The following is a 13,673-nucleotide window of genomic DNA, read 5'->3' as shown; positions in this document are numbered from 1 at the left end:
CTGCCTTCTCTGGGAGCTGTATGAGTTGTGTGCAGAGACCTGTTTTCCACAAACAGGATTTACATAAGCACTGCACACATTTCTTTGTGTGCTGTCAGGGTGCCTCGATCCTTCTCTCTCTCAAGGCTTGTCTTCCTCTGTACAATTTCTGTGGCGAGCCAGGTACACTTGTGTACCTGTTTTGCTCAATTAAACCTTTTCCATGGATGTGAGTCATCTATTTCATGGTCCAGAACATGCTCATTTCATTTCCTCTGCCCTCTGGTTATTGAGTTAATGAATACTTTGTAAACACCTGGAGACATCATCACACTAACTACTGTACAAAGAACAGGGCTTGTCCCAGAATGATTCTTCTGAATAGGACAGGACAGAAGAAGCTCAGGAGAAAGAAAAAAGTAGAGAGCATAGTAGAATTGGTGCTCAATTCTTAATAGTCCCAGTTAATTTCTGCTGAATGACTAAATGCAAGCAACAAATTCTGGTTTAGACATAGGGACTGACCACAATTGTCAGTGAGCTGGGGTGAGACAAATAAGCCTCACTGAGCATTTAGGTTTCTGGCAAGCTGCAGACCCTTCCAATGAGCTCTGCCAGATTTTCCTGACCAAGGGCTGCTTTGAGTTCTTCATTTCCACTGGACTTTGGATCCAATGTTTGGGAGAGACCTATGTGGTGGCTGGCCCTGGCACACAGCCAGCAGCCTGTTGTGGCTGACAGGGGCTTTCACTTGCCCAGAAGGGGCCAAGAACTCCATTGAGAGCAACAGAGGTGCTCAGCAATGGTGGCAATGTGCTGCTGGCATCCAAGGAGGGAGCAGCTGCAGAGGGACCCCAAAGAGGAGGTTTGGAGGAGGAGGGCAGGAGGGGCTGCAGTACCAGAGCAGAGGTGCCCCTCAGGCAGCATCTCAGCAGGAGCACAGACACTCCTGTAGCCCAGGGAACACCCAGTGCCAGGACAGGGAGAAGGGGAAGGAAGGGGGAGTGGCCAGGAGGGGCTGGGAGAGACTCACCACAGCCCATCTCTACCCCTACACCCCTTGGTGTCCTAGGGAAAAGGGAGGAAAGATTTGTTTTAATTTCTTTCCTTCTTTATCACCATTCAAATCTATTTTAATTGACAATACATGTAATTTTCCCCATTATGTGTCTGGTTCGCTGGTGACAGTCATGGGTCACTGATGTCCCTGTCTTAATCTTGACCCATGACCGTCTTCTTCTCTTGCTCAGCAAGAGTGAGAGAGCAACTGGAGGGTTGGGGCCCTTGCCACAGGGAGGACCCAGCTGTGCAATCTCAGGCTGCAGGGTGCTCCTGGGGCTCCTTTTCTGCAGGTCTGTGCTGATGAAGCACCTCTGTGACCAAGGGAAGGAGCTGCAGCAGGAGGTCAGCACACTTTGGAGCTACACAGATGATGAAAAGGAGGCTGAGTAGATGTTCTCCTGGATCCAGGGGAGCCTGACCCTCCAGCTGAAGGAAGGAAAGGCAGTCTCTGCTTATTGGATTGGGAAACAGAGAATGGTCCATTCCTGTGTGCAAGAAGCCAAGCAGAGGTGTCATGGATGATCAAGGGGTCCTTGGCAAAACTCAAATACAAAAAAACCTTCATCACATAAGTGGTGAAAGGCTGCATTAAGAAATCCTCAGTCTCCATAATTGGAGTTATGAACAATAGAACTGCATTCAGCCCTGAGGAGCCTCTGTAGTTGCATGTGTTTTGAGCAAACCAGTAGATTACAGGATCTCCAGAGGTGCCTTCCACCACTATGGATTTGCCATGATTATGCAATTCTGCTGTTCCCTCTTCCCTTCCTTTCTCCTCCAGCCCTTGGGCACTTTGCCTTTGGCCACAGGCACTGCCTCCTGCCATAATGCAGAGCTCTTTGGAAAAAATAATTGAAACTTGGGCATCTTCCTTGACAAGGACAATGGCAATGTTAGTGGTGGGCAGTAAGATTTTATACAGTATCCTAGAGACCTGAGCAGAATTTCAGGACAGATGAAGGCTGAAAACTGATTTCCTTTTCTGCCTGGGGATTATGGGGATTTAGTCTTCCCATCACTCCCAGATTTTTGTGGGGTGGACCTTCATGGGTGCTGTACTGGAAATGATCCACAGTGCACTGAGGAGAGAACTGAAGAGAAACACTCTCTGTATAAGTCCAGTGCTCAGAGAAACCAGCCAGGAGTGCAGAGACCTTGTCATAATCCATGTCCCAGTACTTGCATTTTAAATTACCCTATTTCTAGCTCAGGTGTGTTCTGACATAAAAGGACAATACAAATGTCCTCTTCAAGATGCTTCTTTTTGGTATCTGATGTCACAAACATTCTAGAAGGGAGCCACTGGGAGGGAGATCTAGCAAGCAGGATCTCCCTCTCTACGGGCATGGGCTGTAAGAGAATACATGGACTGCTTTGCTTTATGTACCTGGAGTAACTTCAGGGGAAAAAAAAAAAAAGGCCCAGAGCCTCAAGAAAACACTATGGTGACTAAATAAGCACACATGCACAAAAACCAGGTCAAACTATGAAGCTTCAGAATTCAGTGGCCACCAGTGCTAAGATAACTGAGCAGGGATTTTCACATATTGATCCAGTCACCCAAATCACATTTTTGGTTCTTCATGTGTTCAAATCTAGTGTCAGACACCTGAAAATTCAGGCACTCTAGCAGTCACATAGAGCACAGCTGGGTGCCTCATACATCCTGTTCAAAGTCACCTAAGTCCATACCAGAGCTACAAATTCGATGTTATGGTAGATTCACACCTGCAGCCTTGAGCCTTGAAAGCTGCTGTCTCTGATATAAAAATTTGTCTCACTTTCTCACACCTATAAGACAGCTGTCACGGACAGCTGCCACCCACAGAAGAGCTAAATCTCCACCGATACTTTCAGCAGAAGTCTCATCTTGTTACAGCTAGATTTCCTCAGGATGGTTTCACTCAAAGAATCCTTGCCAGAGCTGACTCAGTTCTTTTGTGTGAGATCCAAATAGTTCCTTGTGGTCAGGATCTGGAGGACAAGTACAGCTTGTTGGTTTTATCACTGTTTTGCCATTGTGAATACGCATCCAGTGGAAGGCTTTAATGGATTAAGAATGGTTACCCCATGGGTGTAATATTTCCCACAACACACAACCCTTGTCACCTTGATTAAGCAACATCCCTAAGGCTGGTGTGGGTAGAACAATGATCTCTCACCAGCCACAGATCTGCCATGAGACAAAACACACAAACTGAACAGTTGTACAGATTTCCCCAAAAACTCCTTGTGAGTTCTGTTCTCTCGTTTCTCCCTCTAGCAGACACTACATCTGTTCCTTTAGCAGTTGCTGGCAGGCAAGACAAGCCCTGCTGCCAGCTAATACTATATGATCTGCTGCTGAATTAATTTTCCACTTAAAAATTAAATTATGGGCCAGATCCTCATTGGATTTAATACAGCTATCACCTATTAGGCATCTGATGGTTTGGCTTTTATAGAGATTATTCTTCCTCTTTCTTTGAAGCAAGAACACAACCAAAGAGTTAGATCTGATGTGTGAAGGCAGTGAAAATATTGTTTTGTGTCTGATGCATACATCAGGAGAAATTATAACTTTTTTCCAAAAGCTATTGGAGAAAAACACGCTATTCAAAAAAACAAAAGAAAGAAAGGTTGTAAAAGACACTATAAATCTTTTATTTCTTTTGAGTTACTATGAAATGCCCTTCATTTTGAAGGAAATGGTACAATCAATGATGTGTACTTCTTTCTCAGGAAAAGAAGATATTTGCACTAACAATTCAACATTTACTGACAAAAGACAGCTTACAGAAAATGCTCATGGTGGAAAAAAATCATATTTGTGATTACACTTCTTATTGTGGATGATTTCATGAAGTGTTACAATGTTAGGAATTTCAAGTGTGCATTTAAAGAAAGCTTCTAATCCAGTATTAATGCAAAGGAATTTAAACCATTTAAACCACTGGTGTTCAAAATCACCCTGATTTATTCCTATTCACAGTTAAAGAAAAAGCCTAATCTGAAAGTCTAAGCCCATGATATAATACTCCTTGCCTTATCACTGCACACTGATTTTTAAGAGCAGTCAAGCATATTCAATTAATTGTAGATTTCTTACAAATAGAAACTGTGGTTGGAAACAACAGTATTGTATTTCCTACCTCTACTTAGTAACTAGTCTCTGATCTCTTATACAAAATTAAAATTTTGTTTTCAAAAAATATTTGTTCCTACATGGCTGTTAGATTTATGGTTGGTGCTGTTAATTGTCAGAAAAGCACAAGTGGGAAACCACTTGACAACACACTTCACATACCCAAGGACAGACCTTTGGTAAAACTTAACCAAAGGAGAAGAGAAAAAGAAAACCACAATTACATTCAAAATCTGAAACAGATTAATCACACAATATCACCTATTATAGTACTGAGTGGAATAGTGAAATCAAATGAACAAAAGGAGTTTGGCTATGGTTTCATTTATACAAAACAATTTAAAGTTTACTTCCATAGTCTAGGGTCCTTCAGTCTGAGGAATGTATTTTTCCAAGTAAGAAAATACAGATTTTGAAGTAGCTTTTGGGAATTTTCCCTGCCTACTTGGCAACTGCCTACCACATTGGCCAGAGGAGTTCTAGAGTTGCTGTAATCAATACCTTGCATTCACAAAGAATCAGGGATAACAAAATAGTCTTCAGTTTATGTCTTTGTTCACTGCCAGGGAAGGTGAATGTCTAAATTGTGTTTTTAAAATTACTCAATCAACGGATAATTGTAGGTTTTACTACAACGCCTTTTCCAAGGCATTATTTGCATCAAACACACCAATACTCCAGGGAAATAAGACTGCTCATCTACATTTCCTAGCTGGAGCTGCATTTACACATCTGGGGCTCAGCCTTGCCAGCCTTCACATGTGCATATTGATATTCACAGAAGTAGATATGCCCAAATGAGTAAATTCATATAGATTAATGTTTGCACAATCAAAGGGCTTTTAAAACAAATTGTATTAACTTTAAATGTTAAAATGCAAGGGAAAGCTCAAGCATGAACAGACAAAGATACCAGAGGAATCTGCAGCAGGTCACCAGCTTAGCTTACAACTGCTGTGTAACACACCTCTCACCAAATCAGGGCAGCTCCTGCATTTCCAGAGGGAAACTGAGGCCAAAGTTTGGGTGGGGTTCCACAAGCTCTGTTTGGACAAGAGGCCCTTTGAGAAACAGCTTTCACTGCACTACATATTCTCCCCTGTTGATTAGGCAATCTCAGAAGCTCCACGCTCCCACCAGAGACATCATATTGAAATTCCAGACCCTCACTCATAAAGAAATGTAAATATACAGTTAATTTCAAGCACAAGAATAGGCTTACTGATTCTCAAGTGGCCTAAAGTAGGTACAGTCTACTCAAAACTTTAAACTTAATATAGACTTAACACCTTTGCTGAAGCACAAGCTCTGCAGAAGGAGCACACCTGCATTTCTTTGTGTTAAAGTACATGCAGAGAAGAGTACTTTATTCCTTTCCCCTCTCTTTCGTGATCCATGTAAAAGTCCTGAAGTAGACACATACACAAAAGAGTCAGTTTTCATGGCAGATCTTTTTTTTTTTTAAAAAAAAGCTCCAGAAATCCCAGCTTACTCTGCAGACAGTAACTGGGCAAAGAACAGCAGAGGCAAGAAGCCAAGCAGTTGAGATGTGCTCCTACAGCAATTTCTCTTCTCACCTCCAGGTCATAACAGGTCCATGGCTTTAAAATGAGACTGCTTAGAAATGTGTGCGGTGGTGTTTAGTAGCACCTATTAAATAACACTGCCTAATCAACAAGTAGGGCAAAAGGACCTGCCTGTTAAAGATTCAACAGTTGCATCTTTATCTGCTGGAATAAGAAATCCCTGTATGGAGGTAGCCTTCCTTCAGACAAAATTTTAAAAAATGCCAAGCTTTCCACCCTCTTTTACTTTTACACATAATGGAATGTCAGGAGACAATAAATTCCCAAACGTAGCTTGCAGGGAAACTTTATGATTCCAAATATCAAACACCTGTATGCCAGAGGAGCACAGAGGTTTTATAACACAGCAGAATGCATGCCAAACTCTGCTGTGAGGCAAGCTCCTCCTTCACTCTCTGTCCTAGCAAAGCACTGCAAGCTCTGGAATTCTTTGCTAAGGCCTTGTGCCTGTGGGGGGAATTTATCCCAAAAGGCATGACCGGTACAGAGAAGCACCAAGACCAGCCACAAGACAAGATTTCAGTTGGTCAAAGAAGCTTTGCTCTCCATTCCCAAGCAGATTTGGTTCTTTTTTAATTAAAACAAACAAAAGAAAATCACCCAAAAAAACCAAACAAGAAAGAAAAAAGTGTGGAAAAAAAAAGAACAGAAAACAAAGCCAGACTATTCAGGATATCTCAGAAGGAGAGAAATGGCTAAGTGTCATAGTTCTGATGTTTCAGACACAAAGGAAAAATATTTTCACAACTAGTTTACTGTTTAGTACCCTGTAGATACATAATATTTGACATTTATACCAGTTTCAATATTTTATGACCTAGAATATACTTTAGATCATGAATGAAAAATAAACCCATTCAGAGAACTGGAAAATAACGTGCATAACAATTTACTTTCAAATGCAAGGTTATGAAGGGTTTTTTTTAAACTTCCAAAAATATCTCTAGGAAAATATTATTTTACATAGCTATATTACACAGTGAAATAAACTTTGTTATGTACAAGGTTTCAGTATGAAAGAAACCACAGCTAGACATTTGCTCATGGTCTAGATAATCTGTTGTCTCATGTCAGTCAGAAGTACAACAGAGAGATTCTCCTTCACTCTTTTTCAGACTGTCTCAGTGATCATTTCAGCTTTCAGTAGTTACTAGTAGTTGTATAAAACCTGTGTGCAGACATCCACATATTAACCCTATCACAATCAGATATGGGTAGATATGCTTTTAAAACAAGATTAGACATCTGCTTGACAACCACAGTAACCTGAGTATAACTCAATTGCATATTGGTGAAAAACACACTCTCTACTTAGTGTAGGCACCTGAGCTATAGCATTCTAAGGGAGCTTGGTGTTAAACTCTCCCCTGGATTTGTGTTTCACAGGCCAAATCCTAGCTTGTATATTTTAGGCAGACACCACAACCCACTTGGCTCAAATTGGCAAAGTTGTTTCATATAGTCTTAACTAATCAAAAGCTTGTATCTATCTACTCTTAAACAACAAACTTTGCTCCTGTCACAGAGGTGGAAAGGACATGGAGTACTTTGCTATTTGTGGTATAACTGTAAACAGCTTCGGGGAAGACCATATTAATTATGCTTCAAGTTTACATCACACTGTTAGTTTCCATGACTTAAATGAACTCAAGCTTATCTTCAAGTTCACATCATCATGTTGGGTTTTAAGGGGAAGGAATTTTGAATTAGAAACTGCCTTCAAATCAGTGCTTGTTGACACACCCCAAATCCCAGGACAAAGATCTGACAGGGCTGCCTGTGTGGGAGATCAGTTCAACAGCTGAATAAAAGTTCAGGGAATATTCAGGGCAGGCAGCACTGCACTCCCTCTTCCTGAGGGACTTGCACAACTTTGGAGGCAAGTCCTCTCCTCTAATGCTATAGCTCAGCTACATACCATAGAAATTAGCAAAAAAAAAGAAACACGAAATCCCTAATGAAGAGGAAACTGCTTTGGAACACCCAAGCCCTGTAATGTCTTCCAGCCTGTGCTCCCTTCCATCACAGCTGTGTTCACTGTGGTGCAGAACCTGTGGCATGCTCACAGCCAGAAGCAAGAGGTCACCCTCTTGAGGGACAACTTACTCAAGACATACTCTTACACATAAGCAACCTGCCTCTACTGCCTCTCTGTGTATTACAGACATAATCAGGAGCTCTGCCACTTGCTTTAGCAGAAGTCAAGGCAGGCTGTAATGAGCCCTGACACAGCTCAGCATCTGCCTGTAGGAGTCCCAACACACACCAGTGTGCAGAGTACAACTGGGGTGGCAAACTTCCCTGGGACCTGCTGGCAACAAATTCATCTTCTGTCCCCAAAGCCAAATGCTGATGGCAAAGGAGAAGGTCCCCCAGCCCACCTGCAACCTCCTATCAATTAAGAAGGCACCAGGCACATCAAACCCATTTAATTAAAATCAGTGGAGATTTCTGCCTTACACCTTCTGGGGAACTGGTTACCAAACCCACAAAGCCTCGAACCAGGCGAGGAGCAGCTCCTTGCAATACCAACAGAAGCCACAGCTGAAGAGAAACAGTAGCAGAGAAGGGAAAACAATATCCTCATGTTCAGAGCAACATGGTCATGTCCTGGAAGTTGTTGGCTACTTCTTAATGGCATTAAATACTATTAACTTCCGCGGATAAGTAGATGTCAAAGGCATTTAGCATCTTGTAGGGTCAGGCCTACTGGCAGGCAGTTGAGGAAAAGGCTATGTGCGAATATGGCAGAGAGGAAGGGAAACAAGTGAGAGAGGAGAGGGGTAGAATTGCCCTGAGTTTTATCCTCTACAAATATTAAGTCAGGGGTTTTATCAAGCACTGAAGGAGTTAAGCACTAAAGCAGAGACACTTAAGCAGCTTTCCCCCTTCCTTTCACATGTGATTGGAATGAAGCTGCACCGAAGCAGCCCAAAGGGCTTATAACAGCTCAATTTCGCAGCCTTCAGTTTTAATCCCCATCACCCAGGCTAAGCAGAATGGTGGTGCTGAGGCTGCTACTCCACAGCAGTCTGAGCACCTGGATGATGATGGTCTTCATCCTCCTCTTCCTCCTCCTCTGCAGCCTGCAGGTGGCTGGAGAGCTCCTGGATCACAGCAGCCCTACCGATCTGGTCATTTCTCCTCTTCTCCATGATCAGATCCTCCAGGCTCTGAAACTCCAGCGTGTGGCTGCGCTTGTCCCCCAGCCGGATCTGCAATCGGTAGGGCTGCTTGCCTATGCGCAGCTCCCCGCCGATTTTAAACTCTCGCTTGCCGTATCGGCACCAGGCAGCAAAACACTCCGAGTTTCTCCAGCTCAAGTCCCGATCCTTGCAACCCACCTGCTCCAGGGCATTGCGCACCACCACGGCCGGGCTGAGGGGTTTGTAGCGGTACAGCCGGTTGGCAATGCGGCCGCGTCTGCCCTGGCTGGCGTCGGTGAGGAAGCTGTTCACCACCTCCAGCCGATGGAGGTGCACAACTTGAAAATCCCCCACATAAACCACCCAGTGCGGGTACTGGGCTTGGCACACAAACTCCACCAGGTCACCTGGCTTACACCTATTCAGCAGGTTCTCCGGGGTGTAGGTGCTCAGATGCCCCCCACCTCCTTCATCACCCTCCTCTAGCTGCGTGTCCTCCTCTGAAAAGCTCTTCTGGTAAATACACTCATCCCGGTAATAGACTGAGCACTCCACCTCGTGCAACTGGGGATCGTAGGGCTGCAGGACAGGGTTCTCACCCCCCAGGTCATGCACCGAATCCTGCTGCTGCTCCAGCTCATCATCGTCATTCGAAAAGATGTAGGAGACCCCGATCCTTGGCCCTTCATCTCTGTCCATACCTGTCGGGTCGGCCGTGGGAACTTCCTTATAGTTGAGATGGGTCAGCTTCTCCACCTGGTTCCCCATGCCCGCTGCAACGACAGACACACGGCGGGGCCATGAGGGTGGGCGCGGGTGAGCGGCTCCCAGAGAAGCAGCGCGGGCAGAAGCGCGGCTCCCCCCTCCGCAGGCGTCCCGGCTCTCCCCGCTCAGCGCAGTCTCTAGCAGCGCCCCGGGGATGCGGGAGCCCGTCGGGGACGGGGGGAAGGGGAATACGAGACTTTCCTACCTGTGGGGAGGAAGGCGCGGCGGCGGTACCACCACCTGTTAGGCGGCGGCGAGGGGAAGGAGGCGCAGGAGTCGCCGGGGAGCGGGGCAGGCACCGAGCCACCTGTTAGAGAGGGGCTGCGAGCGCCTGGGGAGGTGGGGAGGTCCGAGCTGGGGACGGCAGAGAGCGCACCCCCCCCGCCGCCCAGGTGAGCCGCGCCGGGCCGCCGGCCAGGTGCGCCTTCCCCGCCCTCCCCCGGCACCGGGCGGCCGCGAACTTACCCCGTGGGGCCGGCGGCTGCGCGGCGCCGGGAGCGGCTCAGGGCGAGCGGGCGGCGGGGCGGCGGCGCGCCCGGATCATGGCCCCGGCCCGGCGCGGCTGCTGCTCCCCGCGCAGCGGCAGCGCCCGAGCGCCGCGCCGCCGGCTCCGCGGCTGGGCATGAGCGCCGGAGAGGGACGGCCGAGGGGAGGGAGGGAGGCTGGATCCGCCACGGACGCCCCGGCAAGCGCTCAGCCCCCAGCATTTAAAGAGGCAGCTCTTTTTTTTTTTTTTTTCTTTTCTTTTCTTTTTTTTTTTCCTTCCTTCCCACCCCACCCGCCCGGCTTCCTCCCCCTCACCTCCCTCCTCCCTCCGCCCCGCACCTTTTCCCTCTCTTCGCTCCTACATGCCAAGAGCTCTGCTCCCCGCCGAGGCTGGTGGCAGGCGGAGGTCGGGCGCGGGCTGTCGGCGCCGCCGCTGCGCAGCTCTGCGCGGGCAGCGGGCGTGCAGCGCGCTCAGCCCCAACTCGCACAGGCGCGGCGCCTTTAAGGGAGCGGTGCTACAGCAGCCCAGCCCGCCGGTGTGTTCGGGGGGAGGCTCCGCAGCCGGAGTTTGCCCGGGACGGCGCCGAGAGGCGAAGCGGAGCCTCGGTGCGCGGCCGTGCGAGCGCCGCGGTGCCCGCGCAGAGGCGCGGAGCTGCCCCGAGGGCTGCGCCAGGAGGTGTCTCCCTGGGGCCGCGCACTGTGACAGGGAAGTTGTTAAGTGAGCGCAATCAAAGCGCCCGGTTCTCCTGGGCTGGCTTAACGCCTTCGATTTCTCCATGCGCGGAGTGCGTAATTAGGTTTATTAATTTATTTTCTTTCCGACTCCAAGAGCTCTGTCTCTTTTTCAATATAGAAGATTATGATTTTTTTCTCCCCTGGAAAGGCATTATGAGATCTGGTGGGAATATTTTGCTTTCTGTGTTTCGGAGAACACAAAACAATATTTTGCTTTTTCATTAATGCCTAGTTAGTGTGCTAGGTGGGTTTATTTTTCATACTATTTTAACAGACACTGGTAAATTCACGCTGTTAAAACAGACTAGAGAGCTAATTTATGGGATGTAGGAGTAATGTCTTTAATTTTGCCTCATTTATTCCCTTTGTCTGTTGTCTTGTAATTTATAAGCCCAACTGCAACTGCTGTTCTGAGTATCCACTAAATAGCGGCAAATGAAGGAACAATTGTTGTGTTACCAGGGCGCTGGGCACTGCCCACAGGCTTAAAGAATACGATTTCCATCAGATTCTACATCTCTGTGGTTTCAAATGCAGGCCTGCCCTTTGGGGTAAGAATTGCTCCATCTGGGACTGGGGAGATGAGCACTGTTTGGGATGGTGGGGCACTGCAAGTAATTGCAGCAGTGACAGCCAGATCAGGACCTTTTTGTTTTGGATTCAGCTGGTGGCCATGTCCATGGGACCATTTTTTAAATAAAACTCCCAAACACCCAGCCCTGACACACATGCACTTTTGTTTCCATCCCAGTGTGTTTTCAAACAGTGCACGTTTCTTTCACATCCCACCAAACTAGATGTACCGTGTGGCAGGGTTGGATCAAGTTGAGCAAATGTCAAAAATGTATTGAATGTATATGTGATTTCTGGGCTCTGCATGTTTTCCCCTGCAGTTCCTCTCCTCTATAGCTGCTGTTGGACAAAAGAGAGCCCTGCTTCATAGTCAGGGCATTGTGAAATTGCTTCACTAATTAAAGATGGGTATGTGCAAGAGTATCCTAAAAGGAGGAGCTAAATTGAACATAGAAGTGATTTTTTTATGTTCTCCCATTTCCATTGGAAGCTTTGTCTCAGCACTGTATCTTCCTATCTCTAGACCAGTTATACTTCCTGGTTAAAATGTTTGGCAGCCCTGTGTTCGAGGCCAAGTTTCTTTCTGAATCTTCTGCAATGTGTGGAAAGATGTGTCTGTGCATGAGTGGAAACTCAGTATGGCCCAGGCATTCACTTTTATGTTCGTGCACATCCACAAAGATTTGCAGTTCTCTATCATGTTTTCTCTTTTTCTTGTCTACTTCATTTCACCTCAGTGCTTAATTTTCTGCACCTTGTCTGCTGCTTTAATCTCTTTGATCTCTTTGAGCTTCCTTGCCATGGCTGCTCCATGGAATCCATACTGTCTGTTCAATCTACTACTACAAAATACTTTGGTGAGTATTTTTGTATTGTAAACCACATCCATAATGGCTTACTGCACATGTAGGTAAGGAATTGGGTGGAAAATACACAAAAAATCTACAGTGCCTATATGTCACTTTGATAGTGCCTAAAATTGTGATGGTTAGAACTTCTTCATGCCTAATCTCTAAGCCTAAAAGGACTTGTGCTTGCATGCATACTGAAGTCAACAGGGAAGCCCACACTGTTAGGTATGATTCTTCCCTGGGGTCACTCCCAGGTTCCAGTCCTTTTCTTGTTCACATTGCAGAAGAATTTCTTCTTTGTAAATTCTCTTTTGGAGAGAAAGCTCCACCCCAGACAAAACACAGCTTTGCTTCTGGACTGGGCTCATTCCAGCAGGTCCCTTATCTGAGTCCCTACAAAGACTGCAAAGAAGCAGGGCTCAATCTATGTGAGATCTGTCTTGCTCAGCTCTACAAGAGCCCTCCAACATTTTCACAGCTGAATTTCACATCCATATGCTCTCAATCTATTGTTGAATTCAGCAGGTCAGGTTCCTGACAAAAAAATACTGTTCTGGTGGGTCTTAATATGTCTTGTATGGTATTTGATATGCCTGAAACTTGGATAGCCCCTTTTAAGGCAAAAACACCTGCCATGCTGGAGGGCTCTCTGGGAAGCCAAAGCTGCTTGGCCATGTAGTCCATTGATGCATACAGAGGGGACTGCACCTCTTGGCTTGGAGACTGTGGGATGTCTATGGAGCAAGTGACTTCTACTAATCTATGTGGCTGTTATCATGCAGAGGCCTTTGTAGTGCTAGTGGTGGTTGCCTTAAAGCTAATTTTGAGAATCAGATGTAACAGTTATTTTGTTGTCCCAACAGTATATCACTTTGTTGCTCCAACTGCAACTTTACACATATTTTACATCCAGAGATTGAAAAGGTGATATTGATTTGAAATCACAGTTCATCCTTACTTGGATATGAACTGCTGTGGTCACACTTATTGTTATCAAAAGATATCCAGAATGAGAAAAAGAAGTCTTGCTATGTGTTTATTTTTTTTTCTTAGCAGTGCTTCTGAGTAAGACAAGGTTTAGTGTCATATTCTGTAAGCAGATTCTGTTTTACAGGTATTCAGCCAGCTGATGGCTATGACACCCTTGAATTATTTAATAGCTTCCATTTCTTTTTTGCAGTAGAGTTTTATGAGAACTGAGATAAACTATGCTCCATTTGGCGTGTAAGCACTCTACATCATAGACCTAGTGAACCAGAGTGCTTAAACACCATGGTGGAATTAGGGGCACTGGCAAAATAAACCACTTCCTAGTGCGGTCCGTGGAAGTTCTTCCATGGAGTTTTGTAGAAATCAATCATGTCCT

At 45.9% G+C, this 13,673-nt stretch overlaps 1 protein-coding gene across 2 annotated transcripts; it reads right to left on the bottom strand.

Annotated features, from left to right (window-relative positions):
- Positions 1–3,648: 3,648 nt before the first annotated feature.
- LRATD2 (LRAT domain containing 2) lies at positions 3,649–10,416 on the bottom strand. 2 transcript variants are annotated; one of them, XM_084217690.1, is made up of 2 exons: positions 10,128–10,416; positions 3,649–9,670 (listed from the first exon to the last, which is right to left on the bottom strand). In XM_084217690.1, exon 2 carries the CDS (start codon positions 9,663–9,665, stop codon positions 8,769–8,771), a length of 897 nt encoding a protein of 298 aa, XP_084073816.1. In that variant the 5' UTR covers positions 9,666–9,670; positions 10,128–10,416; the 3' UTR covers positions 3,649–8,768. The 2 variants fall into 2 exon arrangements, with proteins under 2 accessions (XP_084073816.1, XP_084073817.1); XM_084217691.1 differs by lacking the exon at positions 10,128–10,416 and adding an exon at positions 9,868–9,963.
- Between the last annotated feature and the right edge of the window lie 3,257 nt (positions 10,417–13,673).

The sequence above is a fragment of the Fringilla coelebs genome (assembly GCF_963513975.1).
Source record: "Fringilla coelebs genome assembly, chromosome: 1".
In the NCBI taxonomy this organism is placed as follows: domain Eukaryota; kingdom Metazoa; phylum Chordata; class Aves; order Passeriformes; family Fringillidae; genus Fringilla; species Fringilla coelebs.
Note: the sequence above shows the minus strand (reverse complement) of the source record. Positions and strands in the feature narration are given on the sequence as shown.

Excerpts from the sequence above, each read along its gene's own strand:
- LRATD2 (XM_084217690.1), bottom strand. The coding sequence starts at position 9,665 with ATGGGGAACCAGGTGGAGAAGCTGACCCATCTCAACTATAAGGAAGTT.